The 21,184-nt window shown below is 45.5% G+C and overlaps 1 protein-coding gene across 6 annotated transcripts in view; it reads left to right on the top strand.

The window, feature by feature from the left end:
• LOC117601716 (uncharacterized) overlaps positions 1 to 21,184 on the top strand; it is a 230,376-nt gene that overhangs the window by 36,881 nt on the left and 172,311 nt on the right. For all 6 annotated transcript variants that reach the window (XR_004580788.2, XR_004580787.2, XM_034318855.2 and 3 more), the window contains exon 2: positions 2,278 to 2,452. Coding sequence is in view for 4 of the 6 variants with exons in the window: in XM_034318855.2 (XP_034174746.2) it covers positions 2,289 to 2,452 (164 nt within the window). In the remaining 2 variants the exon portion in view is untranslated. The remainder of the gene's footprint in view (positions 1 to 2,277; positions 2,453 to 21,184) is intronic.

Raw genomic sequence — 21,184 nt, 5'->3', positions numbered from 1 at the left:
GAAGCTCGTTTCCTTTCGTTCCTCTACCACGGCCACGGTGACACTAATTCGACCAACATGATTTGTCTTGCGTGAATTTATGGTTCATTGATGTTTAACTGGAACAACGAGCAGCATTCCACTCTTGGAAATAAATTCAGTCGTTGTTCGATAACCGAAGCGTGTATTCAGGTCACGGGCTGATCTCGCGTCTCTTTCACATCATTCGATGTTTATTCTTCATTTTTAACACAAGTTGATGTTGGAATAACAAAGTAACGAACGCTTACATCTTCCGCGTTCTTAACGATGCGCATCGCGCCGGAAAAAGCTTTGGGAAAGTTTCGCGAAGCATTCGCCACTTGTTACGGCAGAGCGATCATTTTGCGGAAGCAACGAATTTCGAAGAATGGATCTGACGAGAGAAGAGTGCCAGGAGCATCAGTCACGCCGCTTGCGTTCTGAAGGGTTTGCCCTTTTTTCGACTCGTCTTCGGCATCGGCATCCCTGCCGCTCGCGATACATTATGTTTCCCCGAACGCATGCACGACTTTCGCATCGGCAAGGGCTCCGAAAGTGCGCAACCTACAAGTTTAACCCCTTTTTTTTTTCTTCCTCGCCTTCTGTTCTCGAGGATCTTTCGAGGCTTAGCGGTTGAGAAGCTCCGCGAGTATACCTTCGAACGTCGTCCTCCCTTCTTTTCGCTATTGGTTTTCCGTGTTTGAACCACCACCCTCCTCGAGCTTCCTCTTCCCTTGACTTTCCAAACTTTCCAACTAATATAGAAAGTGATCGTTTCAAAATATCTCCTCTCTTCGATCTCTTCTTTCTGTTTGGACTAACCAAGAACTACGTACCTCGAAGATTTCATCAACAGATTGAACTTTGTCCCTCCAATATCTCTAAAATCAACTCGTCGAAGTTGTGTTTGTTTCGAATCGCGAGTAAATATTGATAAAGGAAAAAGGAAAATAGACGAATTATATCAACTAGATGTCTTTCGGGATCACCTTGACCGGATAAGGGTTAAGGGAGGAGGCGTTCGGGAAAAATGGCAGGGAAACGGAGAGAATGATGGAGGAAAAAAAAAAGGTGACGAGGATAGGAGAGGACTGGCTGGCGTCACTTTGGTAGCAACGTGCTCTGAAAGCGCTCATTGAAATGGCTCGCGGCTGTCTGATGTACGCGAGCGGATCATTAATTGAAATTCCGTTACGCAAATGCTACGTGCAACGCACGTTCCCGTCGCGGTTGCAACACCAGGGATACAGAGAACGTCTCTCGGATATGCTCGAGTACCAGTATGCAGACTAGATTCTATCGTTTTTATCGGGCTAAATTAGCGGGGGTATGCGCTTAATTAGGAACACACTCTCGCGTTTATTTTTTTTTTCCCTCCACGGAAAATGCTTGTTTTTACCTCTTTCGTGGTCGAAATAATTGGACCCGGCCACATTGTTGCACACCGACTAACGGCGGATAGGAAAACTCGGGACGTTTCGATGTGGCAACAGAGTGAATTAACGATAGGTGCATACGTTTAAATAAAACGACGATTACGAAAGTGACGATGGTATTATGGTCGAGTGTAACACAAAGGGCTTCGAGCACGGTTCACCCGTTGTTTCGTCTCGCAATTATCGGCTAAAGCTGTTCAGAAAGTAATTAAAACTCCTGTGTAAAGAGATCAAATAGCATTCGACGAAGGCAGCTAGGAAAAAATTGAACGGGTGCTCTTAGCAGTGTAATAACGGTGTAATTTCTTTTTAAAAGGCTCGAACTTCTCTGGAAATATTGCATTTTTCTGCGCGATGCTATTTATAAAAAAATGTAATCTCTACTTTCCGCAAGCGGTATCGCGGATGATCAGTCATTAACCGAGAGGGTTGGAATACTTTTGCAGCTCATCCCGCGACTGTGCACGACTTTCGGGATCGCTCTTTCGAAGTTCACCGCAATCTCTGTGATGTCTGGACGGCCTTGCGAGCACAAGAGAAAATGGCACTTTTGTGTCCCGGTTACTAATGCGTCCCCGTAATAATTTCGTTTTTCTTTTCTTTTTCACCCGACTACCTTTTTACGCGACTCGTTTCCTCGTCGCTATTTCTAGATCGCTCGACCCTTCCGTCCGTTCTCGTCCACCCTCTTTTCGCAAAGAGAGAAACGAGCGAGGGAAAAGGAAAAAAAAAAAGGGTTGGGCGGACGTGAAAATCAGTCGACAGAGGGAAAAGAAGAAACCGCGAATCTTTTATTCTTCGGTTGACTGACAACGGAACGTTTCGGATTTTTATTTTTTAGAAACGACGACGATGGAAGTACGGACAGAAAGACCCCGAATGGCTGGCCGGATAGCACCGACCGGACGCGTTACTCCGACCATACATCAAACAGGTGGAGGAAGAAGAAAAGCGATACCGGTCCCGCCGCCGAGGGTGCCAACCCCTATGCCCACTGCCAACAATAATCAACAAAAGTGAGTAAATTATGTTATCTCGATATATTCTCTTTATCATCAAAACGTTAACGAATAAAAAGTGACGCGATTAGAAGTTTATCGATGTCTATTAAATTACTTGTATCAATCTCTATTTCAACGTTTCGATGCAACGTTTGAATTGGAGTTGTCGGTCGCGTCGAATCTACGGAATAGACATCATTAAGTAAGTGAGATTAGGCGTGAGTCGAGTTTGGTCTCGACTGATCAAAGTTTACCCGAAACCACCGGACACTCGGTATTCCCGACCAATTTCAAGATGTTCTACTGTACACCGTATTTCGTGTAGTTTCGACGAGAATGGTATCTGCTAATACCTTGCCGAGTTCAATTACATTAGAAAGGGGCTATTGTGCGAGCGTTAGATTGCACTTTTCAGGATCTACGCTTTAGAGCTTTTCCATTAACGAACAGTGGAAAAGGATTCGAAGGAGTATTCCATCTTTGCATAAATCTTTTAGAAGTATTTTTGTTAATTTTATTTTTCTACCAATCACTCGGTCGATCATTAACGCGAATACGGTAAAGTGATCCGATTATTTATCAAAAGTAGGTTACGTACTCTGAATAGCATGAAAAAGCATTCGATGGAGAATAAACACTTAGTTAGCCAGGAGTACCCGGTCATTCTATACAACTTTATCTTGCGGTTTTCGGGGGATTTTGCGCGAGTTGCCCGGCTACATCGAGGATAGGCTCCATTAAGTAGGAGGCAGCATCGAAATACGGTATAGTTCGGTCGGTCTGATTAAAGTTCACGAAACACGAGACCACCGGCCACTTTACCGATCTCTTCCACCAATCTGCCTCGACCACACGTTGAATTCGCTCGGTAGCAGGATTTGCCACTGCCTACCGTGGTATTAACTCTCGGATACACAAACGTCTCTTGTCTGTTTCCGTCTCGGTCGATCGTTATTTCCGCCGGCAACAGATTAACAAGTCGGATTCCGTAGTCTTTAAAAGCTCGTTAACTAATGCGGATTATTAAAGGAACGTTATTCGTGGAAGGTAACAGGGTGGAATGGGAACTGGCTGGCTCCGGTCGGACTCGTTATTCCGTGACTACCGGCGAATGCAATAGAGCCATAAAATTTATAGCATCGCATCGTTGGACCACTTACCGTGCAACTTCTGTTTCCTAACGCATTCGAGCCACGTAGAAGGCTTAACGGACCATCCAACCCATCGGACAAGCAGCGAATTCATTTCCCAGACGTCTTTTCTCCGCGTCCACCATTCCTCGTAAATTCTACAGTTTCGTTGTGTCAGGTGAAAATTGGCTCGTTTAGCTGATTGCTAAATAGCCGATTGCAGTTTTTTATAATTCAATCAAATTTCTATGACACGTCCCGATTATAAACGTTTTGCCTCCCGGTTCTGTATACGATTCGTCTCGAGTTAGAATAACACGAGAGGGATCTTGTTAGTCAGGATAGGAAATAAAAAATTCAGTAATTCAGGTATTCCGGCGTTGGGGATCGATGGTCGGCCGGTTGTTCAAATTTTTAACGAGTCTCGTAGCACCGCGAAATTAATTACTTAACGGCTGGAGTTTTTTTCCACAGTTGGAAATGAAACCACCGCTCTCTCCATTTCCGCGGGTTCATTCTCCTCTATTCCTGCGCGCAACGTATGGTATATCAACAGTGCTTTTGTGTCTTCGGCGATACGTCGTTAAAATACACGATAAGTGTCGTTACTTGTTGAACGCCGTCTGTTAAATGATTTTTTTTTTCCCTCCATTCACGTACTTGATATACCTGGAGCGCGAAAAACCGAGAAATACGTGTTTTTCATTTTTATAAATCAATTAAAGTAATGAAATTTAGACGAATTTAGGCGATGATGAATATATGCGAATAATACACCGTTTTCGCGGTAGCCTTTCACGAATTTAATCAGGAACCACTGAAAATTCACCGCGATCCTCGTACGAAATATTCGACGAACGGTCGACGAGGGGTCTTAATCCGGGACCGCTGGTTTAACGAGAGAAAGAGGGAAGAAGGATCGAGATTCCTGCGGTAGAGCGAAGGAAAAAGAGCGAAAGAGGAGATTAGAGATCTACAACTTATCTCGAAAAGTGGTTTCCATCGTTGTAGAAGAGGCCGTAAGCGGCTTATGGGGCGCATTCATGCGATTTCGGTGCGTGTCTAGCGCGACTTTAATACGCCGCTAAACCCACGTTCTATTAATTACAGATTCTTACGTTCTCTCGTGTATTTCACCGATTTCAACCATTTGCGGATATAAGCTTTCGTTTTCTCTTTTTTATGGACATTTTTCGGTGATTATAACGAAAACGTGCGGCGGAGACGTCGTAAAGTTTGAAGCCCAATGTCCGTGGTATTTCGAGGGGTTGGAGGGACAATTATCGGAATTGTCCGGGACCGGGCGAATTTTTCGTCCAGGATTTTAATTAATTAGCGTCTGAGCCGGGATGCTCCGAGTCGATCCCTCGAACGGTGTACGGGAACACCGGTGGTAGAGGCGAAGGTTCATTAGATCCTTGCACAGGCTGAAATTCTGTCGACCACAGGGCAAATAGTTCGCCTGGCGCTTTATGTAAAACAGAGAAAGAGAAGGCGGGGGAGGGCTTTGTATCAAAGAGGTACCCGTATGTATTCATTAGGGGGTATTTAGCATAGTTCCAATAAGCAGAGGAGAAACGAAGGGAATTGTAGGTGTATATACGCTCGCATTTCGGTACAGAAGAATTGTCGATGTGAATCGGAATCACGGCGCTGCTGCATCGTCTGCTTCTCGCGCGAGACGAAGCGGGCCGGAATCGTGCGCGCGACCAAAACAGGCATTTAATTATTTCAAGCCGGCCTCGTTATAAGGCTAACGTTAACCAACCGAGCCAGTTCGAGGAAGACTTAAAATTTTACCGAGATAACGGAAGTAGCTTGGATAAAGACTGATTTATACTATTCGTTTAAACTTGCAGCGTCTATGTCCTTCTTTGAGGTCCGTCCTCTCTTTTCGCGTTTCTTTTTTTTTTTTCGCGTTAATTAAACCGTCGTCTGTGTTGCACCACTTTAATTTTATCGTAGACGAAACAATTTTTTTGCATTTCAAATTGGCTCAGCTTTAAAATATAAGTTTGTAATTTTGTGAAGTCTTCCACGAGCACTTGAAATCTAAACGAATGTAAATTGGCTTTAAAACAAGCAGAAAGCATTACAAGCTGAGATAAAATATTTTTCTCGAGGTGGACAGGTTGGTAACCAGTAAGGAAAGTCGAAAGCCCATAACGTCCCGAGTAAAAGGATTCAAAAATTGACCGCAGCTCTAATTAACGAATATCGATAACATCGATTCCGCATTAACTCGAGCGCGACGAAAAGGACAAAGACGAACGATTGTCGAAGTTCGATCGGTATCGGAGAAAATTGTGGTGAAACTGGCGCGAAATCTCCTCGGTGAAGCTTTTGACTCGCAGACGGCGAATGTTACAAGGCCGACCGTGTTTCGTGGTGGAAAAAGTTTACCGGTCGGTTCGTTAATGAAGCGATATACTGGCGAACCTTTATTACTATTTACTGTGACAAGCGGAACGGAACTTAAACTCGCTCTTTCGTTGGCCAGCTACGTTTCCTCTTCCCGTCAAAGGATCAAAGCGCTTTCTGTCCCAGGATCGAGCGTGCGTATTCATTTTTTCGAGTGCGCTCATTCGGTCTGCGGGAAAGCCGAAAAGAGATACAGAGAAATGGACCGAAAGGCAAAGGCAACCTGGACAACTAGAATCAAAATCCTACCTCGTATATCCAATCTTGCGTATCGATGTTTTTCCCTACACAGCTTTTCTCGTTACGTAAAGTTAATCCGAAAAAGAGAGTGTCTTTATTTGAATACGATCCACCGATCCTTCCTTTTGGGGTGTGTTCCAAAACCTGGCCGACGATGAACACCATCATATGAAATTATAAAATAATACTTCAAATAATGTTATTTTACAAGTGCTCAATTCTGTACTTTCAACAAGATTTTTTTTCCACGACCTGATATTACAATTGCATCGACGATTTATTCTCGTTTACTTGAGTGCTCATTAGCGGCGATAAGGATCGAACTAACCAGCTTTATAAACGTCTAGGCGTATAACGATTCTTGCTGAATAATTCAACCGTTTATCGTTCGAACGGATCGATCTTTAGGAGGTTGAATAAAATTTCTCATCTTATCGTTGGATAGAAGTGAAAAAAGGGGGATGGCGTTAGGGCGAGGATGAAATTTCCCTCGGAATGTTGCTTACCCTCTAATCTGTTTACATTTAATATATTCATTATCGAGGGGTTCGCGGCGAGAGGATTTGATTTCTTGACGCGTGCAAATGCATCGGGATCCGAGGAGCGAGGTAAAGGGCTCGCCACACCGAGTCGGCATAGCATAGCTTTTCGAATAGAAAGGCGTGCGAACGCGCCATCTCGAAATACGTCAAGCGATTTAATGAGCCGGATTTCACGGGATCGACGTCGAATGGGGAAAGCGGGGAATCTTCCTATGGGAAGTCAGTGGCGTATGAGCCGATCGGTGGTATAGGGTATCGGGGAAACGAAATGCACCCACGAAAATGGCGAGCGAGTGGAAGGTCTGAGTTGGGTGTACGCGGAAAACTGGGGTCAAAAGCCCGCAGAAATTTTCAACAAAGCCGCTCATTGTGTTGGCGAGCTGCAAAAGGGGTGGCAAGCCGCGTATATGATGTTCCCTGGCAAACGCCGCCGCTTTCTTTCTCTCTTCTCTCTATGTTCACGCACCGATTGCGTGTACCTGTCGTAAAAAAAAAAAAAAAATTGCAGGTAAACCACTCCACACCATTACCGAGCTCGTCTCTTTTTCGTATTTCTCCGATCCCCCTTTCACCTTCTCGTCGTCCATCGACGGTACTCGTCGTTCGATTGTCACTCGCACGACGCGACTTTGATAGGAACGCTATTGCCATCGCGCTCCACTAATTTGACGCGTGTAATATCTGACGGCGCTCCGGTGTATTTTACGCGGGTGATCGATCCCGCTGATCGCCAATAATTGCCGCTACATGCCAGGAAAAATGTTTCCCTCCGCGTCTGCTGAACGATCCAAATGGAAAATTAGAGTCACGAAATAGTGGTATCATTTTTGAAAAATAATTAAAATTCAACCGAACATTTCCTGATGTTGAAATAAAAATCAAAAAGGGGTCGGGGGATGAGAAACTAAGTATCAGAAACGACTCGTGCGACAAAGCCTTTGAAATTGATTTTTCTTTCTTTTTTCGAAAGACACTGTTTGACGGATGCCCCGTGATCCGTGCTACCCTCGTTACGAGCCTTCAATCGTTCCGAATCAACGGGGTCGCCGATTTCACCCCTTTCCGTGCAATTTTTTTCCTTCCTCCCTTTCTGTCACCCTCTGTCGCGCTTTTCGGGGCTTTAGAAAGCTGTGAACGCGTGATAATCGGGCACGTCGCTTCGATTGCCGCGATCTTTCGCACCTTTGTCGACTGTCGAACCGTTATGCTATAACGAGTCAGCGACGGTTTAAGTTGGTTAAAGTGGCTGCTTGTTAAAGAGAACTCTCGTTCTCTGTTTTTCCCGCGGATTCCTAGATCCGCGATTGCCATCAATCGAACTGGATCATCCACTCGTGTTGTCTGCTGGTATGACTCGACGATACTCGTATAGAAGATATAAAAATAGATTGATACTTGTGTACCACCTTCTCGATTTCCACGTATCCCTTTCTCTTTCTTCTTTTCCCATCAACCGAGCCGTGTATTCACCGCGTTTCTCATGCTTCTTTTCGCAATCTTTCCCAGGGAACACGATCGATCCCCATTAAAAAATTGACAGATTTATTCCCGACACGAATTCCTTCAGGAGTATTGAAATCCATGGCATCGAACGCTTGTGCAACTCAATTTACCGTAATTAGCATAATTGATTCGATCGGAGATTTATAGCCGGATCAACGATCCTGTTTTATCGGCGCGCGATATACCCAGTGTCGCGATTAGAAGCAAAGTCGCATCTCGATCTGGTGGCAGCCCCGGGAAACAGGGACGTCGGGACGCCTATTGCTTCCAGGCGTCTCCGTTGGCTGGCGCCACCCTACACTTACGGGGTAGTTCGAACTGTGTATTTTCAACCCCTAGTTTACACGAGGATATTGTATCTGAAGATTCTCTCTTAATAATTTGCAAACATTATTTCTTTGTATTATAATTTCTTTTACTAATAGCCTGTATCCGAAACAAATAAAGGTAATTGAAATATTATACTTACTGAACAACCTGTAATTAGCGCTCTTCCGTCGCGCAATCTGTAATTAGGACTGTAATTACAGCCTAACACGATTCAGTTTTTTTTCACGCTTGAACTTTAATGACCGTTAACTCGATATTACAAGAGGTGAATCGTTCCGTCAATTGGCTGAATCAGAATCCAATTCAGAATCTGCCATTTGTCAGACGACTGGTCTAGCCAATTGAGCTATTCAGGTCGTGGACAGATTGCCTGTTGCATTAGTTCGCCATTAAGCTACCGTCTATGATATACCGTTCTCATTCTTTTCTCCTTCTTTCTTTTTTATTTATTAAGATTGCTCGTTCGAGTGTGTTGCATGTCGAGCGTCGATGAGAAATTACCAGATATACTAGCGGAGATAGGGAGCGCGTTGATGGACGCTCGTGCGAATGGAATCGAGTCGAGTCTCAAGTCGAGTCGTCTAGAAACGCGAATTTATGACTCTCAATCTCCGTTCGGTAGTTACTCTCGAAACGTTCTCGCAGACGATAGTCGAAGCGTGCGCGGGGAATCGCGTCGCAATTATCCGCATGGTGAATAGTTTATCAGCCGTAGGGTCGTTAACCTAATGGAAACGGCGTTAAGGCGAGGATCGATATGGTGCACTTGGTCGTCGACATCCTTGCCGTGGCCAATCGCGAGAAAACGAGCGACTAGGACCTCAGAAGCGAGAAAATCTGCGGCACCCGCAGCGCACTGCTCTAATAGCCGTTGAATATATTTAATGGAGTCATTTGAATTATAATGGCGCGATCGAGATGCCGATTGGCAGTTGCCATCCGGACAGATCTTGGCTTGTTTCTCGGCTGCCTAATCTTTTTCCGTGATTAGAAACCGGTACGCTTCGAACGTAGTCCCGTTATCGAACCATTACCGGCTTTTAGAGTTCCTTCAGATTAAGATCGTGCTCGGTTAATGCGAGCTTTCGATCCTCGCCGATTGAAAAGCAAGATTCTTTTTCTAGTAAACGTGAATATTTGTCTTACTCATTTCGATTATGATAATTCTCGAACCTGTCCATCAATTTATTTCATCCGAACGAAAAAAAAAGATCGATCCGAAACGCCAAGTTTCCAATCGCTTGTCAACCTAGTGAAAAGAAAAAAAAAGAAAAAAGAAACATCGTCGTTTAGTCGCAACGATAGAAGAACTTGCGGAACGCTCGTTAACCCGCGATTAAATCGGACAGATTCGATTCCGCGAGTTCGCCCGTGGGGAGAACGTATCGGAATAAATATTCCCAGGACTTTCGGCGAGGACAGTTGCAGGGAAGTTGAGGGAAGAGCGCGAGACTGAAATCGATAACGTAAATGTAGCCAAGCGTCGCCACCGCTGTTGGCTAGGATGGTCGTTAACGCCGTCGAACATAATTATTTATAATTTATTTAATATCCATGTTTTAACGATGTTAATTACACGGTGAGAGAGGCAAGGCGACGTCGGGCCAGCGTAATCACCCCTCAGGACCGCGCTCGAATCTCTGCCGTCCTTTAAAACGTTCGCTCCTTCTTCTTCTTCTTCTTCTCCTCTGTGTCCTGATAATCACTTCGTTCCACTTCGACGCGACACGTTGACAATCCGTGTTACCTCGTTTACCAAACGCATCTCTTCTTCGTTTTTATCATCGCTAGAATGATTACGAACAGTCATAATTTAGAGCTCGTCGATGGAAGGTTTCTCATACGCGACAGCGAAATTCTTGTCTTCGATTTTCGACGCTCGATAAAGTCGCGTGTTTATTGCAATCCTTCGAGAGGAACGTTATTGACGAACGTCGCTCGTTTTAGTTATCTATAATGACGGTGAATTACCATTCCTGTGTGAGGGACGGTGAGAATCTGGACGCGTGGGTGGATGAGGTAACCCTGGGTCCTTTGTAAACGAGCGGACTTCGATGATGGCTCGTGTTGCATTTAATATTCTCCGTTGCAAACTTTCAAGCTCATTCGATCAGTATAGAATTTCAAATTTCGCTTTCAAAGTTTTATTCATAAATGGAAACGAGGAATTGTGAAAGATATGCAGAACTTTTTAGACCCTTCAAAAGTTTCGAAATTCGAATGATATACGAGGTGGTCGTTAGCCTAACCGTTCGCAGAGATGCACGTGGACACTAGTGTCCAGTAAATCGTCGAGTTAGCTACACCATGGCAGAACGATTCCCTCTGAATAATCGACACCCGCGTTCACTCGTGTTTACTTAGCTCGGTGGGTGTACAGGTGGGTGGCGTGCGTGGATCACAGGATAATCTTGTCCGTAGTGGATGTCGTGTACCGAGGATCATCCGGTATTGTCTGCACCGTGAGACTCGATAGTTCCACGAAAGAAAAAAAGGATTCCTAGCTTCGAAAGATGATTTTCCCCGATCCTGTGTCTCGTCGCGAATTAAATCGACGTTGGATCGTGTCCGATAAGACGTGGGTGTGATTGGTGCAATAACTTCCTACCACAGTATCCGCTCGAACAACACGCTTACTGTAAAATTCCGTGATTTATCGAACGGATCATCGATTTTCTCGACCGATATAAATCGTGTATCGCCAAGATCGGGGAGAAATATTCGCGCGATCGGCTTTCCTTCTATTTATTACTCGATTTGTTTCTTTCTTGATCCGCGTGAAACTGGATCAAAAACGAGAGGATAACTTGGTATACTTAACGAGCGACGAGTAGTTGTAACGACAAATAACCACGCTTCAGCTTATCCACTAGCATTCGTTTCGCGTCCGCTTCATTATCGCCCGTGACGCTTTGCTTGCATCTCTAAACGAACTACACGTCGACAGATAATGAAGCAAATGAAATCGTTAAGGACTTGCGCGTGGATCGAGTTGTAAATAAGGATTCTCCGAGGACTTTGCGAATTTCTTCGAATTTGCCTAAACACTTGTACAGCCCTGGCTTAAACGGAGAAAGGCGTTCACGTGTAAAAGGACGTAGCAACACGTACTTCCGATTCGAACGTGGACCAGGATAATATATCTATCTGCCAGGTGTAGCGCGTGCCTGGCAAGATACTCTCGGCAGATATACAATAGCCGTATTTTCTCTATATTGTCTCTTACCGGGTTTCCGTGTAGTAAGAAATAATCGGGCAAACGTGAGCCACTCACCTTACACACTCGCACACGTTTAAGTATAACCGAGAAGATAATGCGCGCGCTTTTAAGCGTTCTTCACGGTAAATTATTCTTATCTGAGGTCCTGCGGGGTTCGTATCGGTCCAGCGCAGCGAATACCTGTCGGCTCGATGACAAACGCGCGTTTGTTCATTATTTTATCGGCGTGAAAAGCGCCGTTTCGAAATGTCCCTCGATCGGCGTCACATTGTTTTCGCGTCGATGCTGCCCGCTCGACCTTACAACCGCGATATTGTGGGAACGAACGAGACGGCTTTTGCCGATCGTCCGCAATAAAATCCCAGGCTCCGCGATTCTTTCCTCGATGTATATATGTGTATTTATCGCCGGCGAGATTACAAGCGGGTAAATAAACCGTAAATTATCGCGAGAAACGCGTGGCGCAATCGAGACGCGGTATCTCGTCGATCCGTGAAACCGATTCGTAATTTACGCTCTTCGTTTGGCTCGGTTAAAAGAAAGCCTTTCGTCTCGGGCCACGAGTGTCCTCGACGTTTTCGAGGAGAAAATGGTGTACTTGCGCGGTGGAAACGCAGCCATCGAAGCGGTTAGGCGCGAGAAAACTCTGGGCACAGAGGGAAACACGAAAAAAGAGAGGCACGGGAGAAGATAGAAATAGACACGCGCATTGTATCAGCTCGACGAGGCGGATGAAACGCACAAATGTCGTGTGACGAGGATCTGGCGAACCTCGTGCGTCGTTAAAGAAGAGGGTAGGAACCGCGAGCACGGAGGGTTGTGTTCTCTTCTGTGCGAACGATTGTACGAGGATATCGTGTACAAAGTTAGGCATCCTCTGGTAAAGGGAAAGCGTAGAGGAAGAAGCACCCTATTTTTCCTTAAAAAAGAATCGAACTCGTTAATTTTTCCTACGTTACGCTTCTTCTCTTGACTATGGCGCTTCCTCGAGGAACGAGTTCTTTCTCGAGCATCATCTCGCGCGATGATCGATGGGATCCTGTTTCGTAGTCAGGAATTCCCTTTAAAGCGTTACTCGCTCGGAGCTAAAGCCCGTTGTCTCGAAGAAAGATGATTCGATCTAGACACGCTTGTAGAGTGACGGAATCGAAGGCGCGAGAGGAAAAAGAAAAATGCTTTTGCCTTGCTGGAAGAAAAATCGTTTAGGTTGTTAGAGGCCTCTTTACGGTTCCGAGGTGACCGTAAATCTTGCTCGACAGTCGCGATTCGACCTGATGTCGCGAGATCCCGTCCTGGTCCCGCGGATGTAACGGTTTACCAGTGAACGATCCGCGTGAAAACATCTAGTCTAACCGGAGAACGCGTGTTTCGGTCTCTGATGTTGATGGATAAGCGGCTCGTGGCTCGCTGATGCTCGATTTGTCATCGTACAATGGATACACACGCTGCGAGATAGCGCTCCTTTTCAAATCTGTATCTTTGTACCGCCGAGGACACGTTCCATGGTATTGTCCAGAAAGCGGTGCCCTGTGGAGCAATGGGACCATAAGGTTCAGGGATTCTCCGCTTCTGATTCAATCTCGATCTTTTACCTTGTAATTTAATTAAATCGACCTTATAATTTGGTTAGAAAAATCCTCAGTTGCAAAAGATACTCCTTTCTATCATCTCCAAGAGTAAAAAAGAAATATTATACATCTGTTCTCGCCATTTCATAAAACAAATAACATTTTATTTCTGGTAGTAAAATCAAACGAGCTGAATCCCTGAAAAAAAAGAAGCGATCTCCTATCATAAAAAGAAGAAGAAAAAAAAAAGGAACTATCGGATAAATGAAATCTCGGTAAATTTATTCGGCAACAAGGCTAAGCTCGCATCTCGTTTTTCCCACGGAGCAATGTTTGCGATCCACCGAGTTCTCCGGAAGGCTCCGCCATTTCCTTTGTCCTGGCCGCGGTCTTGTAACGATCGCGCGTAAAGCTATTCGCGCGCACGTCGTCCGCTCGGAATCCGGCGCGCCAGTGAAATATCCTAAAATTATGCGGTAATATCTGGCAACGACACACGCGGCCTCCCGAAGGGTGCACCATAGCACCGTCACCTGCGAGAAAAGGAACAGAGAGGCGGATACGACATAGGGACGCCCTTCGGGATCTCTCTGGCAGCCGTTTTGGCCTCCGGTTTCCTCACCTCCTGCGGCGAACATTTTCATAAACTCCCTTATAAAGCATATTCGTATTCTTGCGTCGGTATTCTCGCCCAAGCCAGACAACCACCAGGCGGCTGATATTAATTATACACGAAGAAACGCGTGGTCCGATCGTTTAAATGGCCGCTCGCGGTGTGTGTCTTCCTAATGGTCCTACCAAAGTCTCGTAAGCTTGGATCCGTTGTATTTGAATAGTCAAGCTGGCTAGAAATGACATATTTCGATAATTATTCCTTTGGAAATGGAGGAATTGCACATTTTCGCTTAGCAATCATTCATGCATTATACATAACTGCTTTTATCGTAGCAATAAACGCGTCAATTAGCACTGAATATTTTATGATAATTCAGTTCGCTTACATTAAAGATATCATAGGTACGATCTGTACGTTGAAAGCAATATTCCTTTTCCATTATCAAACTTGTATTCTCTTACAAATGAACGGCTATTTCGTCACACATCGAATTAGCACCTCGTGTAAGTGTTCAGCTCGCCAAAAAATCAGCTCGCCCGGTAGATTGGAGAATGTTCGTCTGATTGGTTTTCTGTTCGAGAACGAGGGAGGAGGAACGTGGTCTGAGAGTCAACGTAAACAGTTGATCGATAGGAACCGTGTCAGAGAATTAATTCGTTCGTGACGGACGTGAAAAAGGAACGTCTCTGTCTCCTCTCGTGGACGATTCCATCTCGTAAGCAGTCGATGAATATGGATGAACGCGAGCTTTGTTCCGTTCCCCAATTCGCACGATCACGATCTTCGGATCCTGCTCTTCATCGTCGCGATCATCGTAACATTTACCTCTTACCATTTATTCGTCGCCACGTTTGTTCCTTGCTATTATAAAAACGACAACGCTCAATTTTCGAACGATTTCCCACCCCTCTTTATTCAATTTATTGCTGAATATTTCGACCGGTTGTAATATCAGGGTACTCGTACTGCTTGGTCGGAGAATATGTTGCATAAAAATTTCCACAGACTCTTCTTACGATCGTCGTTCGACGGGTTTATGGGTGCTAACGGTTACGGCTTAGAGGGGCTGAATTCGTCCGAACGACCTAATGAAATGTCGTGCCTAAGACGTTATTGGACGACAAGACAACGCACTTATGGGATCCACGGAGTATGAGAAGGCAGAACGAACGAGCACCAGCGTCTTTGTATTCACAGGGTGGCTTCTAAACATTCGTATACAATTTCTCGTATATTATTCCCTTTCTTCTCGAACTGCTGCAAATTCGTGCATTTCGATTCGTTTTCCTTTGTCACGATGGTTCTTGGATGAGAATTCTGGGTAACAGGCGGGAAAACGACGAGAAAAGTAGTTGTCAGCGAGCGTTAACGTCTTCTTGGCCAATGGGTTGACCACCCCTTGGAGGAAGCATTTTCCAACGGTGAAATTCTCAGATCCACGCGAACAAAGGGTCGGATCTTCCTAAACTTTCCACACGAAAGAGAACAGAAATCGTATCTCTTCGTGCTTACGAAGCATTACGTAAGCAGAAAAATAGAATCGAAAAGAATAATAACGGTGAAAAATTTTTTCCTTAAAAATCAACCTCGTCAATGATTCCATCACTTAAACCATTCCGTCGTGCGATAATCAGGTAGTGGGTGTCAAAGGCAGACGGGTATCTTAGCTGCCGCGGTGATTAACCAAATTGCCGAGTAATTAATCGGTGGAAACCTTCCACGCATCGAGAAGTCTGCTCCTTCCATCGTCTAGCTTTTAACCACTGTCACTCAGCCATTCGCCGTCAATTTCTATCCGTCGTTCCATCATCTCGAGGCTAAAGTGTCGATCGAATTACATTATGGCTTGTAGGCCGAGGAATGACGCGTTCGTTGCCCTCGTCGTTGGTGCTCTCTTAAGAAAAGCCCCATTGCATATGAATATAAGTGTATTATCATAATATCGCGACTAGGGTGGTGGCCCTTCTTCTGGTTCGCTGCTAGGGGCTCGAAATGCCTTCGTACGAGGGAGAGAGAGAAGCCACTCTTACGAGGATGCCTATGGACGATGAAATCCTGATAAGTATCTCGTGGAATGTATGGATCGCTGTCTCGAAAAGAGATTCAGCAAAATAAGCGTCGATTTATATGTATCATCTGAGCGCATGCTTAGTACGTCAGATTTATTTCTAAAGAAGAACACTCGTATCGAGAGGAATAATGAAAAGAAATGGAGTAGTAAGAGAAAAGAAAATTATAATGATTCAGTGTAAAGGGTGAGTTGGAAATTGATAAAAACGATTGGTCATCGAACAGTGATACGAGTCAGCGGCACAAAGGACTAATTTAATTTCCAACGTCGATACGACAGCGAACATAACGCGTACGAGTGGAATAGTCGAGTAGGAGATTGATTATCTTTTCTCCACGGGAAGCATTTGTTCGACAGCCGAGAAACTTTCCAAGACAATACGATCCTCGTCTCGATAGGATGTCTATATTTATCCCAGTCAGCTCCCACACCTGCATTTATTCGTCAATTAACGTCCGCGCCTTAATTAACGCCGTCTCTACGAGCCAACCCAAGCTAATCCGGATAAAATGTCAAAGGATGCCCCTTCCCTCTAGTCGTTGGAACTCTGAAAAAGACAGACGCTCTTTGGCCTTTTACGAAGCGGCTACTTAAATTCGCGTAATCCGACAGGAACGAGAGGATATCTCGTCCCGGCGATTCAACATGTCGTATGGGTCCAGTTAGGCCTAGACAATATGCAGATAAAAGAAGGAGATCGTTCCTCTAATGGAATAAATAATGCGAAACAGAGGGAAAGAGAGAGCAGTTGCCTTAACTGCTCCATTGTGTTGGATCGAGTTCGCAGGAATCGAGTTAATCGTTTTATTATGTCCTCTTCCGTCTTTAAGACCGCTTCGAGGAGATCGAGAGGAGAAAGGATCCCCGTCCGGAGAAATCTTCGCTTCGACGAGGGAATTGAACGGACTTTAATTATGGTGGAAAGGACAACGATGATCGACGATCGCGATAGATTTCGACGAGGACTTCCTTGTATCTCGCTGTATACAATTGATTCGCGAACAATAGGTGGACCTTTGCTCGAAACGTTTCGGAGGTTATTCTACTTGCTTTTATTCTGATCATCCATTTCTACTTAACGCGTTGAAAGTGGGCTATTATTCTTTTTAATTTCTAAGTATCTACATAAAACTTCGGGTGTTCGCGAAAGGGTTAATTAACAACCCTGTTCTCAAGTATCCGGAATGCTCCAAGTACCTTTTACAAAGCGATCTAACGATATCGTCGAACAAACGGGAACGTTGTTACGCCAGAATATATCTTAACGAGTGTTTCGGCTTGTCTCCGCATTTACGCGGTGTCGAAGTCGAACACGGTGGCAAAAACCTATCGCAGCCGTGTCTTTGGCGAACGCGTTTTGCACCGAGTGGCGGGTAAATCGATGGCCATTAGTTGGATAGTCGAGTTTTTACTAGGGGTCCTTTGGTTGGCCCTACCACAGGCTGTCGACGGTTCGGCTACCGGCTCGTGGAGAACAATGGGTCACAAATCACCGCTGGTACCAGCTAAATCTCGTTTCGCCAACTCCAACGGCCAACGTAAGTTCTAACGATACGTGGAATAAAAGAAGGTTCCTTCGACTCGTCTCCAGCGGGTACGGTTTCGCACCTTTTTTCACCGCTCGAAAGGAGAATCAATCCGAACGAATAAATTCAAAGGTTCTTTTGTACCACGAATCGACTTCTTTCTCGTGTTCGCTTGCCTCGAAAGCCGCGCTATTTCTGCCGCTTTCTTTTGTTTCTCTGATCCTACTTTGTCTGGTTAGAGGATAAAATAATAGTAACACTATTTTCATCGCAGAATATTTATTATACGATACATTAATGTAGGAAATTAAAAATACCCATCAGACGACCATGTCATAAATCAAGATAAGTCATCTTGTCTTGCCGTGACTTATTTGAAGTCCACTCTCGTCCGACCGTAGATTACCTTGTTCGCTGCTTCTACTTGCTTTCGGACCCAGATGTCGGCCAGAAGCAACCCAGTTCGAGTCTCTTTGATCGAGGATAAACGTCGCCTGACTCGTAGTCCAGCTTTCCTGTCCCGTGGTCCTGGTAAAACCCTTCGCGCCGGAGATCATCTCCTCGTCGAGCAGAAAGACCGAGGGGAAAATGGAAATTGTCGTTGGAAGTTTTCAGAAAATGTCTCGCTCGTTTCCCTGGAATTTCAACGAAGCTAGTTTGTCGCGAGATGGTTCGAAGTGTAAAAGAAGTACAACGAGGGGGGGAGAGAGAACGGTGGCGTCGAAGATAAAAACGGAATGGAGTATCCCGCCCGATTATCGTTATCATCGACGAGCACACGATGCTGGCAAACTGTACGAGTACCTACTTACAACCACGATACTCGGATATTACAGGTATTTCTTCGATAGGATAGCGGCCGACGTGTGGCAGACTGCAGACGGGAAAAGAAGGGAAGAGACGTAGGGATGGAAAGGGTGGAGAAAAGCAGGCTAAGGGGAGAGAAGCCTTGGGGATGCTGGCGTGCCGATACGATCTGATAGTCTATTTATCATTCGTCGCGCTTACCTTCGTTTGGTTTTCATGGGATCTTTACCTGAACGCTCTTCGGCTCGTTCGCGCGTAACCAGGATCTTGAATGAAATAAATTCATATCAAACCGATGGGAGCCACAACGATTTCCAAGTTATTTCTATCGTGACTTAGGTCGCGAGTCGTTGGTTTGTCCGTGCGATGAATACGAGAGGAGAAGGAAAAGAGAGAAAGAAAGGGATACGTGTGTTTGACGAGTGGACCCGATTGTATCGTATAGTCGAGTATGGTTCGTCCAATGGCAGATCGATATCGTGCTTCTTAACGGATTTACGAGCCGTCTTATCTCTCAAAGGCACCGACGACCACGCACCGCGATCGTTCGGATACTATCGCTTAACGATTTCGTTCGGTACTTTACCTGTACTCCCTTCAATGCCAACGATTGTCCGATCGGTGGTCGGTTCGAACGCGTGCGCGACAGTGCTCGGAACGGAAACGATATCGTTCACTGTGTAAGCTTTCGACGTTCGATCGACAACCGACCACGCGACCTCTTTTCTTCCATTGCAACGCGACAAGCACCAGCAAACGTTCGACGTATGTCCAAAGAGATCTCGTTCCGTGCCGTTCAGACAGCATTTCCTTTAGAGGAGCCACAGCTCGTCGAACCAATAATCAAACTCTAACCCGTCAACGGATAACAGGTTTCTTTCCGAGGCTGGATGAATTAAGGCGTAGGGTGAAAAGGGTTCGAGGTTGGTTCCTTTCGTTTGACGGACAATCGGCCTCCCTCGGGGGCTGATATTAGGCAGTCCATCAAATGAACGGTTTCGGTTGGAATCATATTCTTAGGATGATTTTTATGTGGGATTAGTTAGGAAATTATTATTGATCATTGACGAAAGGAAAACATTTTTAAATTAGAAGTTCCTTAATCAACATTAGGAAAGATAAGTAGAATTCTTCAAACGCCGCTGAATGTATACCTGGGAAGTCAGACTTATAGGAAGGTCGGAGTAAATTGAGTTTGTTACACCGGATACGTGGTTCGGTCGGAATCTTTCGGAATTGCCAGGACTTGGCTGGAGGTGTATGTTAGCGGGGCGAAGAGGAAGGGCGTTGAAATTACGAGCACGGAAGCTGCGGGAATCGATAGGAGGAAAGCGTCTCGTTAGCTGGCAATAGCCGTGCCGGGTAACGCGTGAACGAGCTACAAAGACGAGGCAAGATCTCGACGATTTGTACGCGGATATGGGTTCGTTGCGGATCCGCTTGCGAAACCGCGTATTATCGAGCATTACGCGGCGCGTACTCGCGCGGTCTGCTCGCATAATCGGGATCGTTTACCGCGGCTATACCGTCGCGTCGTGCCGCGCCGGCAGGCTCGATTAATACACTCCTCCACGATTAGGCTGCGAGTTAGCGAGAAACCGTAGAAGACGCGGCTAGCTAACGCCGTTGCGCCGAATGCTCGACGCCAATTTGCATATCGTGCGTGTCTGCTTGTCTTGAAGCATTTGCCAGCATCGACTCGCATTATCGCGGAAACCCGGCTGCCTGTTACTTCGACGCGAAACATACACCTGCAGGGAGATTATTCGATAGCACGCTTGCTGCTTCTAGGAATTGTTCCCCCTCTTCAAGTGTTTTATGTTACGAGCAAATGGACATTGCTTTGAAACGAAATTTAAGGAGCATCGTAATAATATCAAAACGATCCTCGTTTTTTAATTCCATTTTCGTGGCATCGATCACTGTTTATAGGTTTTTCGATCATCTCGGTCACCGCGGAGGCCGTACACGGTATTGCACTCACCTGCTGCGTTTAGCGGCTGCCTGTTGCCTTAACGACGCTTCGAGGACAGGTAGTGAGCGAGAGTGGCCGTTAAATTATCCAGTTTATCGTTTGGAGGATCGTAAAATCTGCGAGGAAGATCCTCGCGGACTCCCGAGTCCGCCGCCAACCTCCTGACAGGATGAATTGTGACCGAGACCGAAATCAACTCGGCCTCTCTTTTTATCATCGTTCTCCCGGTCGAAATACATAAACCGTGGTTGCTAGATTTTTATCGCGACTCGACTCGCTACGATTTTCTTCATCCACCGGAGAGAAACTTCTGCCACGATTTATCATTTCAGCGCGGATAACTTCTCGCCAAGTCGATCGAAACTTTCCGCGGTTTTCGTGCACTCGCTCCCATGTAACCTGCAACACCTGCGCCTCGAACGGCGTGAATTTTTCTTCAAAGACGCGTGAATTTCCGTGAGAAAATCGGCTGCGATTCGGGACAGCTGCGGTAGCGGTCAACAATAGGCGAGAGATAGCCGGAGTCGAGATTTATCTTGGACACGACTTTGCGAATCTCGAGAAGCACCTGTTTAGCCACCGAGATTATCTCGAAACTGGTCCGTTCCTCGATATCCTCGTCTGAACGGGTCGACTTTGGCCCATTGATGTGTAAATGCACCTTAACGCATTGAATGCTGCGTGGTCAGACACGTTACAGTTGCAATTATTCATAATGGAGTCGCTCCATTTTTCAATTTCAACTTTCTCCTGATGATATCTTGCGTAAGTGATATATTAATGCTACTTTTTAACTTC

This window comes from Osmia lignaria, chromosome 6 (genome assembly GCF_051020975.1).
Source record: "Osmia lignaria lignaria isolate PbOS001 chromosome 6, iyOsmLign1, whole genome shotgun sequence".
Classification (NCBI taxonomy): Eukaryota; Metazoa; Arthropoda; class Insecta; order Hymenoptera; family Megachilidae; genus Osmia; species Osmia lignaria.
Note: the sequence above shows the minus strand (reverse complement) of the source record. Positions and strands in the feature narration are given on the sequence as shown.